Consider the following 15899-nt stretch of genomic DNA (forward strand, 5'->3'; position numbering starts at 1 on the left):
GTGCTATATTTATATTTGAAATTTGTACCTTTATATATACTTTTTATATGTAAGAACCGCTCCCCCCTCTTCCCGCTCCACGTTTGTACTTGGATTTTACCACCCCCACTAGGCTTCGACCCAAACCTGCAAAAACCATTTCGCCAGGCAGGGATGTAGGGGGAGGCGGGAGCAGCCCTCCCCCTCTCCACTGCGGACGGACATCCCACGTTCTTAAAGACCGGGGACCCCCCTCCCCCAAGGGCCGGACTGCAGCTCCGAATCCCGCAGCCCCAGAAACACAATCGCGGGGGTGGGTGCTGGCGGCGAGACGTTGCTTTTTGGTGTGTGTTTGCTGTTACCGCTTAAATTAACCCTGAGTGACGGCTTGCAATTCGCCACAAAGAGGCCATTTAATGCCCCCCACCTCCCCACCTCGGGAGAAATTTCCACTTGCCCCCGAGTCCAGCTCGGGCCGCACGCTACCCGCCCTCCAGGCCTTCGCTCCAGGTGCGCCCGGGCGGTGGAGGCGAGTTCCCTGCGCGCATCATGGACTTCAGGAGTGAGGGTGGGTGGGTTTTGGAGGGGTGGGAGCAGAGGCTGGGGGGGTGTGCCGGGACTCCCCAGACGCTCCACTGCCCAATCATAGCTCTTCGATATCCCAGCCCGGCTGGAGAAAGTTAGATGGTTCTCCAGCGTCTCCTCCGGGTCCCCGGAAGAGAGAAGCTGGTCTGCACCCCATGTTGGCACGAACACTCCCTCCCCAGTGCCTCTGTGCATTAGGTCGCGTGCCTGTACGTACCCTACCTGAGACCGCCCCTCCGCCAAGTGCGCCCCTCGACAGGTGCCCGTCGCCCACGGGCTCCTTTCATTGTAGCCTCCCTGGAGGTTCTCAAGGCGCCTGGCATTTCCTGGACCCGCTGCAACTGACTCAAGACTGGGGGGAGGGGGCTCATGGAGGTAGAGGTGGTGGGGAGGTCTCCCCAGGGCCCAGGCAGGAGGAGGGAAGGTCGTGTGCTTTCCATGTCGCGGGCAAAATGGGTGCTGACGGTCACTGTCACTTGCATCGCACACTGAGGGGTGGGAGAGGACAGCACATGCCTAGACCGTGCAGGAGGCCCAGAACCGGGGCGCGAAGGGGCCGCGGGACACGAGCGGGCCGTGCGCAAAGCCTGGCGCGCGCGTGCGCAGCGACGAAAAGGCGGGAAGCGGCGCTTCGAGGCCCCGGATGTCAGACGCGACCTGTGTGGCATGTACCAGGCTGGCTCCGACGACGGAACCGCCATGGGTGCTGAGTGGAGAGTGGGGACCGCGGACCCCGGGGGCAGGTGAGGGGAAACTGGGAGCCTAGGTCTGGCTTTCGACCGTTTGTGCCGCCAGAGTCTTCTCAATGATCCCTCCCAGGCACCGTAGGCCCTCTAGTGGGTCTGGGTGGCGTCCTCCCGGCCCCTCGCTGCTCAAGCGCGGCTCCCTCTTGCCGGGGCGCGGTCTGCCCCTCACAGTGACCCCCCGACCCACCCCCCAAAAAGTGACCCCGAGCTGGTGGGCATGGAGGACTGTCCCAGTTCACCATTTGCTGCGTCAAATGCCGCCGCCAAAAGGGGCTCCGATGTCGGCATTTTTGCCTTAAGGCTAGTTTGTCCCCCAGGCGTGCGGGGGTTGGGGGTTCAGGGCCGCCTGTGCCTCAGTTTCTCTCCTCCTGCGCCCATCCTGACATCCGACGGAGGATAATGCACGTTGGAGGGCTTTGGCCGTGAATGCGATGTTGATGATTGCTGTGATTCTTTGGGTGCTTGGGAGAGTTTGGGGTTTAACTGCCCCCAAATCCGAGGACAGCTTGGGGGCGTCCCTTCGGAGAGGATCTCTCCGCGTCGCATAGTGAGCGTCGTCATCTCTAGACTACCCCGGTTTCCGAGGAGCCTCACCTTCAATCCCCGAGCCTTCTCTTTTGGGGGAGTAAAGGCGGGGAAATTTACCAGGGGAGATTTTTGTTTCCAGGGTTGGCTGGGTTTGGGGGAGTTTGTCCTCCAGCGAGCGCGGGGAAGAAATGTGACTAAGTGGCAGAAAATGCGCTTTCCCTTTCTCTCTCTTCTGCCTTCGGGCCGCGGGGAGTTGCGCAGACTCTAAAAAAAAAAACCTTTAAAAACCCAAAACCTCCCCTCCAAGTCCCTTTCGATCTACGCCACCTTCCCTCTCAGGGCTGATTTCTTGAATTTGGGGCGTCGAGGCCTCCCCACCCATTGCTACCAGCCCTTTTGCAGCACTTCCTGGGCAGGCCAGGGGAGAGGACGGAAAAGTGGAAAAAGAACGTGTGCGCCCAGCGGACCCGACTTAACCTGTTGGTGGAGGAGGAAGCTGGCGTCGGGCTGAAGTCCCCCGAGCCACCCCCGGAGCCAGAGCAGCCCCCGAGCATTCAGAGAAAGCCGCCCGTCCCCAGTCCCCTCGGAAGCCGGTCATAAACCCGACTTCTCATCACCCGAATTACTTAAATGAGCTTTGATGGTGTTAGGTCCTTTTCCACGTGCGGATGACTCAGCCCGCTGCAGCTGCGCCCGGGGAGGTGACCCTGGGGCAGCGGCTGACCCTGCTGCGCCCTGTACCCTGGACCCAGACGCGGCCCATCCCAGCAGCACCCCCCGCCCCAAGCTCCCAGACCACACTTAGCTTTTTTTTTTTCCCCCTTACTCTTCGAGTCTTTTTCCTCTTTTCTAAAAACATTTTTTTAATTTAAAGGAGTTTTATTACTTTTTTTTTTATATAAAGCATGTGAGACAGAGGCTGAATGGTAGAAACAGGCTGTTAAAAAAAAGAAAAATACGTGCCGGTGACGCTTCGTGGAGCTGGCGAGCCTCGCCTGTCCCGCGACTGAGCTTGCGGTCGCCCCGATTCTCTAGTAGACCCTGGCGTGGGGCACCTGAGATCTCCGCCACTGAAAAGGCGCTATAGAAATGCAAGGAATTATGATTTTAATAAAATTGTCTCATTTAGGAGCGAGCTTCTGCGCTGCCTCTGTCGTCGGAGCCCGGGTTTGCCACGGCAAAGTCTGTAATCAGAGAAAAATACCAGCTTTGTTGAGGGTTAGAATATATCATTGGCTAATGTGTGTGGTTTTCTTTTTAAATAATGCTAAGCATTGGAATAATTAAAGAGTGAGAAATAACTCGTCTCTCCTCTCTCCTCTCCATTCAGCATTGTCTTATTTAAGGGCGGAAAGCGCGCTTTTCGGCAGAGCTGGTTAGTTTTTAATGCGGGCTTTTTTTTCTCACCCGCCGTTCCCTCCGCTCCGGTCTGATTCGCAAATCCCCAAACTGGCACAAACCGGGAAACTTGCGGCCGGCCGTTCTTCTCCCCGAGTTGGAGACAGCCCTCTCCTCTTCCCTCCCCCGCCTCTGGGCCCTGACCCACTGCCTGGTTTGCGCTAGAGCCGTTTAAAAAAGAAAGAAAGGAAGAAAGGAGCCGGGCTCTGGTACCCCGATGCCAGCCGAGGGCGCGTTTCCCAGGCGGCGGGCTGGTGGGAGAGTCAAACCCGGGTGTGGGGAAGCAGCTTCGCTGCCTACTCTGCATCCTCTCCCCTAAAAAGAATCAAGTATTTCTAGAGATCGCCTGCTCAGAGGGCTCAGATCCCTTGTCATATTTTAAATTAAATTGAACAGTTCTTTCTTTCCAGCCCCATATGCAATAGGAAGAGAAAATGCAGTCTTGGAGAGCCCGCCTTGGCAACCCTGTGCCCTTGATAGAAGAGAGAGCTGCCCACTTGGGCTGGGCCTGGCATCCAGCCCCAGAGGAGTGCTCTTGCCACTGGCCACAGGGCCTGGATTTGGGGAGGAAGAGCAGGGTCCAGGGCCAGTGGCTGAGCACGGCCTGGAGAGATGTGGGAGTTGGGGAAAGGACTTTTTATCAGGGCTGCAGAGGTTCGGCTCTGGGCTGGTGGTAGGGGGCTGGTGGTAGGCGAGGTGGCTGCGGTGGCCCTTCCGCCAGGTGTGGGGTAGACCGCTTAGAAGGGAAAGGGGATCCTGAAGTGCCTGAGGAAGAAACAGCAATGAGAAAGCAATGGGAAAAATGGGCAATAAATGGGCATAGGGGTTAGTGCCCACAGGCGCTAGTGGCTGTGAAGTGCCTTTGAGGTGCAAAGGGAGCTTTTTATTTATTTGCTTCAGGTGTTTTTCATTACATGTGTTTCCTTTTTATTTTCCTTGTTATTTGGTCCTTAGACTTTTCAGCGATCCCTTGTATTCGTCTTTTTACATAAGCAGAAACTTTTTTTTTTCCTCCTTAGAGAGATACTGTGGGAGGTATTTTGCCTTCAGTGCTTTCTCTTTCCTGCTTTTTTTAAAATTTAATTTTAAAATTATAAAGTAAATTTAGTGCTAGTGAAAGTGAGGGGGGAACCAGCTGGGGCTGGAGCCAGGGAAGGGGTAGGCAGAGGCAGGGTTCTGCCTCCCTTCCTGAGGCAGCCCCGCCCCAGGACCCTAGGCCCAGCCTGGTGTCGCTTGCTCACTCTCTCTGCTCTCTTCTCTTGATGCCATTCTGCTCCCCTCACCTTCCTGCAGGGTTCTTGTGGACAGGGATGGGGACAGTGTATCCCAGTGGGTGCCCATTCTCCCTTTGGGAACCCCTGGCTCTGCAGAGTCACTTTCCTTCATGACCTACATACTGAGGCCCCCCATTCCCTGCCTGTCAGGCAAGCAGGGCGAGAGGAGGGGCCCTTGCTCCCCTCAGACACTAAGGCTGTTTGGCTTTCAGCTCGGCGGGTCCTGTTTGTCCCCCATACATGCCCTGTTAGTCTGCTAAACCCGCTGCACAGTTGGTTGCCCTGTTGATGGGATCAGAGTTGGGCAGGCATAGAGAGATGACACACACACACACACACACACACACACACATACACACACGCACGCACGCACACGCACTCTGCAGCAGTGAGGATGAGAGGGGCTTCTATTTGCCACATATTTTTGTGGTCACATGAATAGCACACTCTGCTCTATAACACGTGTATGCACATAGGTGTTTGCATTTGATGATACTGGTGTGACAAGGAGGTATTTCTAAGCCATATAAATTATGAGAACTGTATAGCTTAAAAATTTAAGGCTTGTTCAGCGGTGCTGAAAATGTTTATTTCTTAATCTGGGTGGGGTTACATGGGTGTGTTCACTTTGTGAAAGTGTATCAAGCGGCCTAACTTACAGTGTGTGCACTTTTTATACCTGCCTTGCTTCAGTTAAAAAGTTTACTTAAAAAAAGAAGCCCCACTCTCAAAGGTAAAGAAAAACCTGTGCATTACAAAATAATAATAAAAATTTAAATAAAAAATTCCTCCAGCCTGCTTTGCTTAGTCCTTCCTGCTAGGAATGGTGGGAGGGCTTGTAAAAAATAGCGGGCTGATATAAAAGCTAGCAGGCATGTGGTCCACGAGGCATCCTGACCCGTCCACATGTGTGGAGTGCCTGAAAACCGCCTACAGACAGGTATAGAGGTAGGATTTTAACATCTCAGGGCTAAAGGATAAGAAATGGTGAGGAGTAAGTTACTTACCAATTACATTTTGCTGTCAACATCTGGAAAGCAAAATTGCAGCTGTTCTCTCTGCCCCTGCCCCCCGCCCCCGCATTGCCACCTCTTCTTTTTTTTCTGCACACTTAAATTTTTTGTACGCTTGCCATTTATACTTCGGTTTTCTGCACTGTTAAAACAATTCCATGGCTCTGTTCAAATTGGGTTGTTGGGTTTGAGTTTTTTTTTTTTTTAATGGATCTTGTAGTCTGACAGTATAATTTTTGGAGGGATTTATTTAAACAGGCCCAGGAGCCATTGATAATCCCCTCCCTTTTCTTTCGCCCTCTCTGTCTTCCCAGAACTGCTCAGGCCAGCAGTGAGGGGGAGGACGCTCGGCAGCCCTTGCCGGGCTCCTTCCTTTAGCCTCTGCTCCTCCGGGCAGGTACTGACAGCTTCGCCCTCCATGGCCCTTCTGTGGTGTTTTTGTTTTCTCTTCGCCCCCCAAAAATATTTGAACCAAAAAGCCTCTTTTTTTTTTCCTCCACCCACAGCAAACTGAAAGGACTAGTGAACCGTGATTCAACAGAGCGAGGGCGCCTCTTTTCTTCCTTAGCATTAATTAACTCAAGTTCGTTAGGACGTTGGGTCTGTCGCCCACAGTTTTCTCTTGTGTGTGCTGAATCGGGTCATAGAGGGAGACTTCCCGTGCAAACAGTTTGTGTTGGAGCTGAAGGACGCAGAGGGGGAGAGAGGGTGAGAAAGAAAGGGAGCCGGGGAGGGACGGAGCGTGGCCGAGGGGTGGGCATGGTCCGAGCTCCTCAAAGCACCCCCGGTGTCATTCTCTGCAGGGGCTAGACACCAGGGAAATGTGGATTCTTGGGTTTCCTGGGCAATGATCCTGATAATAAAATAGTTGCGGGAGCAATACATTTTGAGGAATTGAAAAATGACCTCTTTCTAACTCCTGAAATTGTACATTTTGGGGTTCTGGCCACTGCCTGTGGCTGAAGCAATTGCAAGAAAGAGGTTCCCTCAGGACCGAGGGGTGCCAGGCCGATCTGAGGGCAGGTGGTGAGGAGAAATCCTTCCTTGCTCCTTGTCTCTCCTGTGGCGGGGGAAACAGAACTGGTAAAAAATGAAGGGGGGTGTCTGGACTGATCCTGATGGAGCTCTTGCAGAGGGACTGGGAAGACCTCTGCCTTTTGGGTTTTGTCACCTTGCCCTGACCCCTCCGAAGGAGGGGATTTGCTGTGGTGCCTGGGGTGAGTTTTCAGCATTTTGCCATTTGCTCTGGCCTTCTCTCTCGACTTCCAGATATTTTCACAGTGTGCTGGGCACAGACCTCAACTTCACGCGCTGGTCTCTCTTTGCCTTGCCTTTTGTCACTTTTTCAGTTCTTCTTCAGAAAGAGTTATGAAGCTGGCCTGTGCAGTTCTTCCCTCTTCCCGGGCCCTTGGCCACCATGAAGTGACACTTCCCAAGCCGGTTAGGTGTGTGAGGCTCTGCACTTCCCTTGCCCCCGGAAGCCCTTCCCTGTCATCTGTCCTTCACGCACTTCGGAAGGTTTCATCCCCATGCAGCCTGCCGGCTGGAGAAGAGAGCTTTGGCCTTCCTGGCTTTTACTTCTATTTGGTGACACAAGGAAGTTTCAAGCTAAATAATGAATTAAAGAGTAGGATTTTTGTTTCCCATTCCTTGTAGAGGATGAGATGAAAGTAAACAATTTCCAGTTGCCTTAGAGAGAATAGATTGTCTCCCCTAATATCCCCATTCCTACCCTATATTATTCTGTGCCAAGAGGGTAAGGGAGATGTGCCTGGAGCAGAGGAGCATTTGGAGCCAGAACGAGGCTGCCTGTTGGCCCGATCCCAGGCCACCGCTCCTGGTTTGTAGTCTGGAGGAGAAAAGGAAGGGGCGGGGGGGGGGGGGTGCGGTTTACAGGAGAGAAGTGTGCGGCCTGGCTGTGAGGCAGACCCTGTCCTAGACCCAGCACTGGGGTGTGGGGCGAATCCATTCAGCCAGCATGAGGACACTAGAAAGAAACTGCGCAGAGCCGCCTTTCCTGAGCAGAGGAAAACAGGCCCAAGTCAGCCAAAAACCCGCTTTGTCCAAATTATCCGAGCTCCCTCGCAAAGTGCATTTTCCGGTTTCCATTCCTGGAGTTTCCAGACTTTTGGATGATTTTGTTCTGACTACAGAGCCCCTTCTCGTTGGCCCCCAACTGAGGGGAGGCCCCACCCTCCTCTAGGATAAGCAGCAGGGCCCCTTCCCTGGCTGCCCAGTGCTGCCGCTGCGTCATGTCTGCAGTTCCCTTCCCATCTCTGGCCGCTGTCTGGCCACTGTCTTCTTGTGGCCTTCCACGAAGCAGCAGTAATCTTGGGACAAGGTGGGAGAGCTCAGGGTTACGAAGCCGGCTTCTTTTGGTTCAGACCAAGGCTGAATTATAAAATTCCAACAATTGGGCAAACTAATTGGGGCCCTGTTTATGGCCTTTTTAATTTCCCATGTCCTTTCATACCCAGGCTGCAGATATGCTTTATTAAAATGGATACTGGAATATCTGGTCATTTCTGTGAAGTTTTGTAAGTTATTTGCTCTAATTGCCTGTAGTTACCCAGATCAACATGGGCCCAAGTGTCCAGGATCTGAAAGAATAAATCTGGGCCTTAAAGCCAGCAGGATGTGGACACATAGGATTTTTTTTTTTTTAAGATAAAGAAGGCTACTAAAAGTGGCCCTGTCTTAAAATATACAACTTCTTATGCTTCTGGATGTTTCACTATAGGTAGGTGCGGGCAGGTTGCAAAACCTATCTCAGTCTGGGAAGATTATTTTGTTTCCTTGAAGAATTTTTAACACTGTATATGTGAGTGAGGTGCTGTACATATTTTCCTATTTTTCCTCAAATAATCCATACGGCCTCAGTGGACAGGTCTGTTGTGTAGAGTTTTTGAAAACCATGCATTTCTTCTCATGGAGAAGCAGTCATTTTCCTTAACTGGTTTTTCTTTCTCTGCCGCGGTGCAGAGCCCTTTTCTGTCTTCTTATTTTTCTTCCTCTGCTGTTCTGTTTCCTTCCATCTTTATCCTTCTTTCTTTTCAGTTGTGGGCCTAGCTCGGCACTCTCTCTCCAGGTTTGGCTTTTTTCTCTTTTTTCGTTCTCCTTCTCTCTATTTCTCTTTCTCCGTGGCCCTTTCAGTCTTTTTCTGTTGGGGGCACATTTCTCCAAGTGATGGCTGAAACTGGCATGGGTATGTATTTTAGAAATGTTTCAGTGAAAACTGTTGATGGTTTTTTTTTGTTTTGTTTTTTTTGTTTTTTTTTTTACCAAATAGTACTCAACAATAAAAGACAGAGGCTTTTCCTCCATAATGGCAGCAAAATCCCTTTCCACAAACCAAAAACCCATGTGAATTTTTAAAAAGTCTTATTTCTGGCTTCTCGATGATTTTTCTCTCCAATGGGGGAAATACCTTTCCCCCACAATGTTTCCTGCTTTTCCTTTTTTCCCCCCCTTGTCTTTTTTTTTTCTCTTCCTATTACCAGCATCAGTGGCTTCCTTTCCCCATTTCCCATGTCTTTCTACTCTGTGGCCTGCATGTCCCCTTGCTCCTTCCATCACCTGAACTCTTACACTTGCCAGTGACTCAGACCTGGAGAAGCCTTGAATCGTATGAGGGATTTTTTGTCTTGATTCTGGTCTTTGGTGCAGGATGTAAAGCGGTCTGATCTCCTGCCTGGGGCTGGAGGGGAGAAGGGAAGGAGGCTGGGCTGGGAACAGGTAATCTTCCAACAGGAGCCTCCACTCTCTTAACAAAAGGGGGACAGTTTCCTTTTGTCTAGGGCTCATGAGGGGCGTGTCTGGGCTGATGGCCGCCACCAGTGGCATGCAGGAGGAGGGGGCCCGCAGTGAAGGGTGCTTGAAATGTTTCTAATGGAACCTGAGCAATTCCTCTGTGTGCGCCCAAAATAGGAGGGGAGGAAGGGAGGGAGGGAGGAGAGAGAAATAGAGAAAGAGACCTTCTCATCTCCCGAAGCATCAGAATATCCTGGCCACTCCTCCAGAAAGGCCTCCTCCACTGGGAGCCAGCAGCCCATAGAGAGAATGGGGTGAGGGGAAAGTATTTGCCTGAGAATCTTCTGCCCACCTGCAAGGTTATAGCCACTGGCAGGAGAAGGACAATTGACAATTGTTCTTCCTCCAACTTTCTGCCCTGGGAAAGGCCTGTTGCTTCTTCTGTTAAGAGAGCCTTGAGGGGGTGCTTGGGGCTCTTTGTAGGTCCCTGAGGCTCTATTGAGACACTCTTCTGCCGCCTCTCCTCTGATCTCTCCGCCAGTCCATGGAGTTTTGACCCCCAACCCCTCTCCAGGAGCCAGTCGTGCATCTTGTCCTGTTTCCCTAACTTCTACATGGATCCTTCCATCTGTCATTTCCCAGCTGTGGGACTGTTGCTGCCCCCACCTCTATCCCTGACCCAGTTGTACCACCAAATTCAGATTCAACCCATGTCGAGCATGTCTCTTCTACTGTGGCACTGTGGTCTGTGAAGCGGAACATGCCAGGATTCTCCAGGAGGCTCGTGGTGGCCATTTTCTGTTTGGTGTCTAATATTTAGTATAAATCAGAATACAAGAAAAACACCTCCATGCCAAATATAAACTCACTTGTAGTTTTTAATGACCTCATCTTGACTTTAGAAGGTAAAATTGTTTCCACAAGGTGGAGAGGCAGGATTTGGTACCTTATGTCATGTCTCTGAGCTAACATCTTTGGCTGATTGGACTGAAGCTGGTTATTAACATGATGTGAATTATTGGACACCACCCTAAGAGGCCTGTCTCTGATACCACCTGCCTTCTGTACTCTCACCTCTAACCGTTTCTTTCAGGGATCAGCCATGAGCTCAGTTCACTTGAGATGGATAATTCAGGGCACAGACTGGGGTCCCAGGTGTTGGGCAGCCCCTCTCCCATTGTCAGGGTTCAGCGCCAGCCCAGGGCTGGATGTTTTATTTTGGCACGCCCCAGGTGCTCTTCCGGGAACCTTTCTGCCAACATAAAGGCCACAAAGCACAGGGTTTCAGTTGGGGAAGAAAGGGGCACGAGTGAGCAGTGACCTTTTTTCCGTCGCCAGCTGAGGACTGAGCCTCGCTGAGGGAGAGGGCGGCTGTAGGGATGGGGTTCTGAGTGGAATTGGATCCATTTCTCCCTGTCTGCAGCCACATCCTTCTTCCTCTGCTTTTCCTTTTATGTCATATCTATTTCCTTCTTACTGTGTTTCGAAGGCCTCAAGCATGGCTGCTCCATAGCTCTAACTGGAGAGACCCCCTCAGAAGTGGGACTCCCCTCCCCAGTGCTCACCCTTTCTGCCTGCTGTGAGGAAGGTCCCCAAGTGGAGGACCAGAGCAGGGGCTCCCCGGTGGGTCACTTCTCTGTGACTTGATTTCCCCCAGGTGGCCTGTTTTTGATAGAGCCCTTTGCTGTTTTTTGTTGTGTCCTTTCTTAGCTCTTTTCTTTTCATTTGGGTTTCTCATTTTATACTTTTGCACTTTGCACTGCTAGGGTTTGGGCCCTTTAGTCTAAATTGATTTGGGAGACAGGTAAGAAAACTAATCTCAGGTCAACTGGAGAGGGCAGATCTGGAGAATTAAATGCCTGTGCAGTGGTGAGGGGCGTTGGTCAGATTCCTTGCCTCTGCTCAGAGGTAGTGTCCATCTTTTTGCCTTTGTCACTTCTCCCCGGGTCTGGCTGTTGTTTGTGGCTGCGTGTAGAGCTTGTCAGGCGGAGTGCTGTGACAGGAGGCTATTTTAATAAACTGTTGCAGTTTCTCGAGCCGAGCTGTGTTGCGTTGGCATCCCTCGTCACCGCTAATGGAGTGTGCGTGGCTGGGTGTGGGCCGAAGGAGGAGGCTGAGCTTGCTGGGGGCTGGGGGAGAAGGGAGGGATGTGTGGGGTGCTGGCCTCCCCCTTGTCTGAGAGTGCTCCTTCAGCAGCCAGACCTGGGGGCATCACAAGGTGGCAGTACCCTGGGCACCAGATCCCTGCCCTGGAAGTACTGCTGGCATGGACACTTTCTGAGCTCTCTTTCTTCTTATTTCTATTCATAGCACCGCAGGCCCGTGTGTATGTGGCCGGGGAGGAAAACTTCCACTCGCCCCTGTGTGCTCCATAGGAAGAAAAAAAAAAAGAAAGAAAGAAATAGAAACAGAAAAAGAGAGTGTGCAGGCCCGAGAGAAAGACTGAAACCAAAACACAGAGAGAAGGCGCAGCTGCTTCCCCAAGGCCTTCTGGGGCTCCCGCCCGCCAGCCCGCCCGGAGTCAGGCCTTTATTTATTTATTTTTCAGGCTTAAAAAAAAATTTCGAGTCTTCCACAATCCCAGTCCCCCCCACTGCCCCACCCCACCCCCAGATTTGCTGGGTGGCTGCTGCCAAATGGACCCGAGTGGGAGCCTGGAATGAAAAATTCATAACTGCTGGACTTTGCTTGTTCATTAGACGTGAACTTGTCGATTGGGCAAATTGTTTTTGGTCTCCAACTGCCGGGGGCTCTCCCTACCCTCCCTGCTCGCCCGGTTCCCTCCTCCCCTTGGACGCAGCCATTGGCTGCTCGTGGATGTCTCTTTGCCAAATAGGTGGATCCTTCTCTCTCTTTCTCTCTCTCTCTCTCTCTCTCTGTCTCTTTCTCCCCCCACCCCTTTTTACTGGCTTGGCACAAGCAAATGGATGGGGATTGAGCCTGAAAGGAGAGAGAGAGAGAGGGAGTTTGAGAGAGAGAAAAGGAGCAAAAAAAAAAAAAAAAAAAAACACCCCAAAAACCCAACCAGTGCGCACACACACGCGCACACTCACACACACGCCCCATCCCATCCACGTCCTCCCTCGATCCTCGATCTCTCCCTCCCCCCCTTCTTCCTTTCCTCCCTCCCTCGCTCCCTCTCTCTCTTTTGCACGCGTCTGCCAGCAACGGTCTGCAGCCGGTCAGAACTCGTCCTCTTCCCCGGGAATCTGCGAGCTCCCCCTTTTCCTCCGATCAGGCAGCTCGAAGTTTACACCCCTGTGCCGCTGCCAAAGCCGAAAGCCTTTTTCTTCAGCTGCCGCTTTTTCCCTCCTGGGTTTTGTTTTTGTTTTTGTTTTTGTTTTGCACGGGGGTGGGGTGGGGTGCGTTGTTGGTTGCGGGGAGATGGTGGGAGGCTGGTTTTGATTTTTAAATTTTGCATTTTTTTCTTTTTTTCTTTTTTTTAAACTGGAAGAGGATGCACAGGGGAAGAAATTGAAAAAACAATTTTGTTGGCTTTTGTTTACCTGGCGTGTGTGGCAGCCGGCTCGCTCCCTCTCTCTGCTTGCTATCCCTGACCTTTCTTTCTTTTTGCTCCTTTTCAAAAAAATATTAATTTCCCCCTTCTGTGCAATGGAGCATGGGGGGGGGAGGAGGGGGAAGGGTTTGAGAATCCACCCAAGCCCGGCCCCTATTCCCCAGAACACCAATAATAACCCCCTTTAAAACATTTACCTTCCTCCCCTGCTCCTCCTCCTCCCCCCTCCCCCCACCCGCCCCCAACTCACAACTCTTTTGAGTCCAGAATCTCAGAATCGGGCGTTGGGCTTTGCCGGGTGCTTCAGATCAATGGTAATTATTTCATTTTTTCCAGTTTTATTTTTGTAAACAGAAATCAATTATTATTTAAACTTCAAACAAGCAAACAACCAAAAAAAAAAAAAAAAACAAACAAACAAAACCGAGAGAGCCCATCCTTCTGTCACCTGACTGAGTGGGAAAAAGGGTGAAGGGGTTGTGGGAGGCTGGGGAAGGGGTCGCAAGGAGACCCATGTAGCTTTTAACCCTAATGTGGCCGAGACAAGCACCTTATTTGTGCTAACAAGAAGTGTTTTGTTCATTATTACTGTGATTAACATTAGTATTGGTGTCGATAACAAAGCTGAAATCACATATTTAGGATTTAGGTCTGATTAAAAAATGCTGGGGTGGATGTTCCAACTGGATCAGGAGAAAAGAAAATGAAAACAGCCTGGGGAGAGGGAAGCCTGATCTGTTTCCTCACTCGCTTGCTCGTGGATGTCATTTTCTGTCTTCTTGGGGGCGGCCAAAAATCGACCGGTGTCGGGGACCAGAGGCGGCCCCGCACGCCCCCGCGTGTGCGTCCACGGGCGTCTGTGCAGACGGACACTGTGCCGGGGCGAGCTGACAGGAGTTCACGGCTGCGATAGAACATGGAGATGTCATGGGCGCGACAGAGCCTGGCGGGGATACCAGCAGCGTGTGTGTGTGGACGGCAACGTTGTCTGTGCGCGTGTGTGTGAGTGAGTGAGGGAGAGAGAGAGAGAATAGGTGTGTGTAGAGGCTCCCGGTGCCTCTGTCTGGCTGCTGAGGCTGAGATGGGAGCAAGTGGCTGGCGAAGCTGGTGGTGGCTTCAAACCACACTTTTGTAGAACAATCGCAAGAGAAAATTGTTGGGGGGAGGGAGGAGGAGGAGAAGGCGGTTTTCCTTGTGCCCCCCCTTCTAACGCTGCTTTTCTCCTTCTCTCTTTCCCCCTCATCCCGTCTTCCCCTCCTCCCGTCCTCCCTCGCCCCGCATGCTCCCGGCTTGCCGCCTGCAGGATGAGTTCCACCCGTTCATCGAGGCACTGCTGCCTCACGTCCGCGCTTTCTCCTACACCTGGTTCAACCTGCAGGCGCGGAAGCGCAAGTACTTCAAGAAGCATGAAAAGCGGATGTCGAAGGACGAGGAGCGGGCGGTGAAGGACGAGCTGCTGGGCGAGAAGCCCGAGATCAAGCAGAAGTGGGCATCCCGGCTGCTGGCCAAGCTGCGCAAGGACATCCGGCCCGAGTTCCGCGAGGACTTCGTGCTGACCATCACGGGCAAGAAGCCCCCCTGCTGCGTGCTCTCCAACCCCGACCAGAAGGGCAAGATCCGGCGGATTGACTGCCTGCGCCAGGCTGACAAGGTGTGGCGGCTGGACCTGGTCATGGTGATTTTGTTTAAGGGGATCCCCCTGGAAAGTACTGATGGGGAGCGGCTCTACAAGTCGCCTCAGTGCTCGAACCCCGGCCTGTGCGTCCAGCCACATCACATTGGAGTCACAATCAAAGAACTGGATCTTTATCTGGCTTACTTTGTCCACACTCCGGGTAGGTGGTTCTCAACCATTTTTCCCTCTCATTTTATTTTCCTTGCTGGCATTTGTTCTGTTTATTGTTCCTCTAATTTCCAAGCGATAACTCACCATGGGCCTAACTGGTGTATGCCCGTCCTGCGGGGCCTGCAACACGGTTCTATGGGCCCTTTTCCTTTTTCCTGTCTTCTGTCTCCCCCGACCTGTTCTATTCTTCCTCCTCTGCCCCCTGGCCATGGTATCGACTTTGTGCATCTCCATCTTTGGAGGACTTATCTGATCAGAAGGATGCTGCAGGTCTTAGGATTGGGAACATGATGCCCCCAGAATTGTCCATGATGGTGAGAGTTTGAGATGAACAACAGCAAACCAGTAATTGCTCTTATTAAAATGAGTCAGAAGAAGTATTGAGGGGCAGGTGCTAGTTTCACTGCAGCTTCACCTCCAGTCCCAGGAAAAACTGGGTTTGGTACAAGCGGGATGGGCAGGAGTTCGGTGGAGAGAAGGGGCATGTGAAACCCTGGGATATGAGACTGAATGAACAGAAAAGAGGAGAGAAGACAGTAGTGGGCAGATTCTGTGGCCTAAATACTCAGGCGGGAGCTGTTTTGGCTGGGATTTGGCTGTCAGTATGAAAGTAATTTGATTTCATAGAGAGTGAAAACAAGGATGAGATTCCTTGAGCTCTTTCCCTTCTCCTTATTTCAGCTAAAGTGGCAAGGCCTCAGGATGGATGCCCACAGCCCTGGCACTCTGCTGGGGAGCAGAGAGGCTTTCTCGGGGCACAGGCATGGCAGGGAGCAGCGTTGCTGTGGAAGAGGTCTTAAACAAGCAAACAAACAAACCAAAAAAAAAAAAAACTCTGTAAAATCTCCTTTTCCTTTTGTGTTCCAAGTAGTTCTGCTTCTCTTCGCTTTTCCAGTTTTACCCTGCATTTTGGGTCAGGGTGGTTTAGTTCTCCTCCTCTGTTCCTTTTTTCCCTTACCCTTTCCCTTTTTATAATTTCTTTCCGCTTTTGTTTTCTTACAAATTGAAACAGAGATGGCTGGTTAATTTTTAGCCTCCACTCAGCTACGCCCAATTTACTGCCGCCTTTGAAACCTAAACGGGCGGCACTCTGTGATTAAGCAAGGCAGAAGTGTGTTTACATTATGCCCAACCAACTTGTAATGAGAGGGCTACCAAACCTTTCTCTCTCTCTCTCTCTCTCTGTGTGTGTGTGTGTGTGTGTGTGTGTGTGTGTGTTTCCTTTCCACCATTCCAGTATTTTTTCCCCTTCATTTCCCTTCT

At 51.7% G+C, this 15899-nt stretch overlaps 1 protein-coding gene across 16 annotated transcripts in view; it reads left to right on the plus strand.

Moving 5' to 3' along the window:
• Nucleotides 1-15899, plus strand: part of NFIX (nuclear factor I X) — a 103300-nt gene that overhangs the window by 15485 nt on the left and 71916 nt on the right. For 5 of the 16 annotated variants that reach the window (XM_008967687.4, XM_063599934.1, XM_063599936.1 and 2 more), the window contains exons 1-2: nucleotides 12229-13104; nucleotides 14094-14625. In XM_008967687.4, the coding sequence (XP_008965935.1) occupies nucleotides 13102-13104; nucleotides 14094-14625 (535 nt within the window). In that variant the 5' untranslated portion in view covers nucleotides 12229-13101. Of the gene's footprint in view, nucleotides 1-12228; nucleotides 14626-15899 lie in introns of those variants that run through there. The other 11 variants (XM_055103394.2, XM_063599932.1, XM_008967683.5 and 8 more) reach the window with 10 other exon arrangements.

This window comes from Pan paniscus, chromosome 20, assembly GCF_029289425.2.
Source record: "Pan paniscus chromosome 20, NHGRI_mPanPan1-v2.0_pri, whole genome shotgun sequence".
Lineage (NCBI taxonomy): Eukaryota > Metazoa > Chordata > Mammalia > Primates > Hominidae > Pan > Pan paniscus.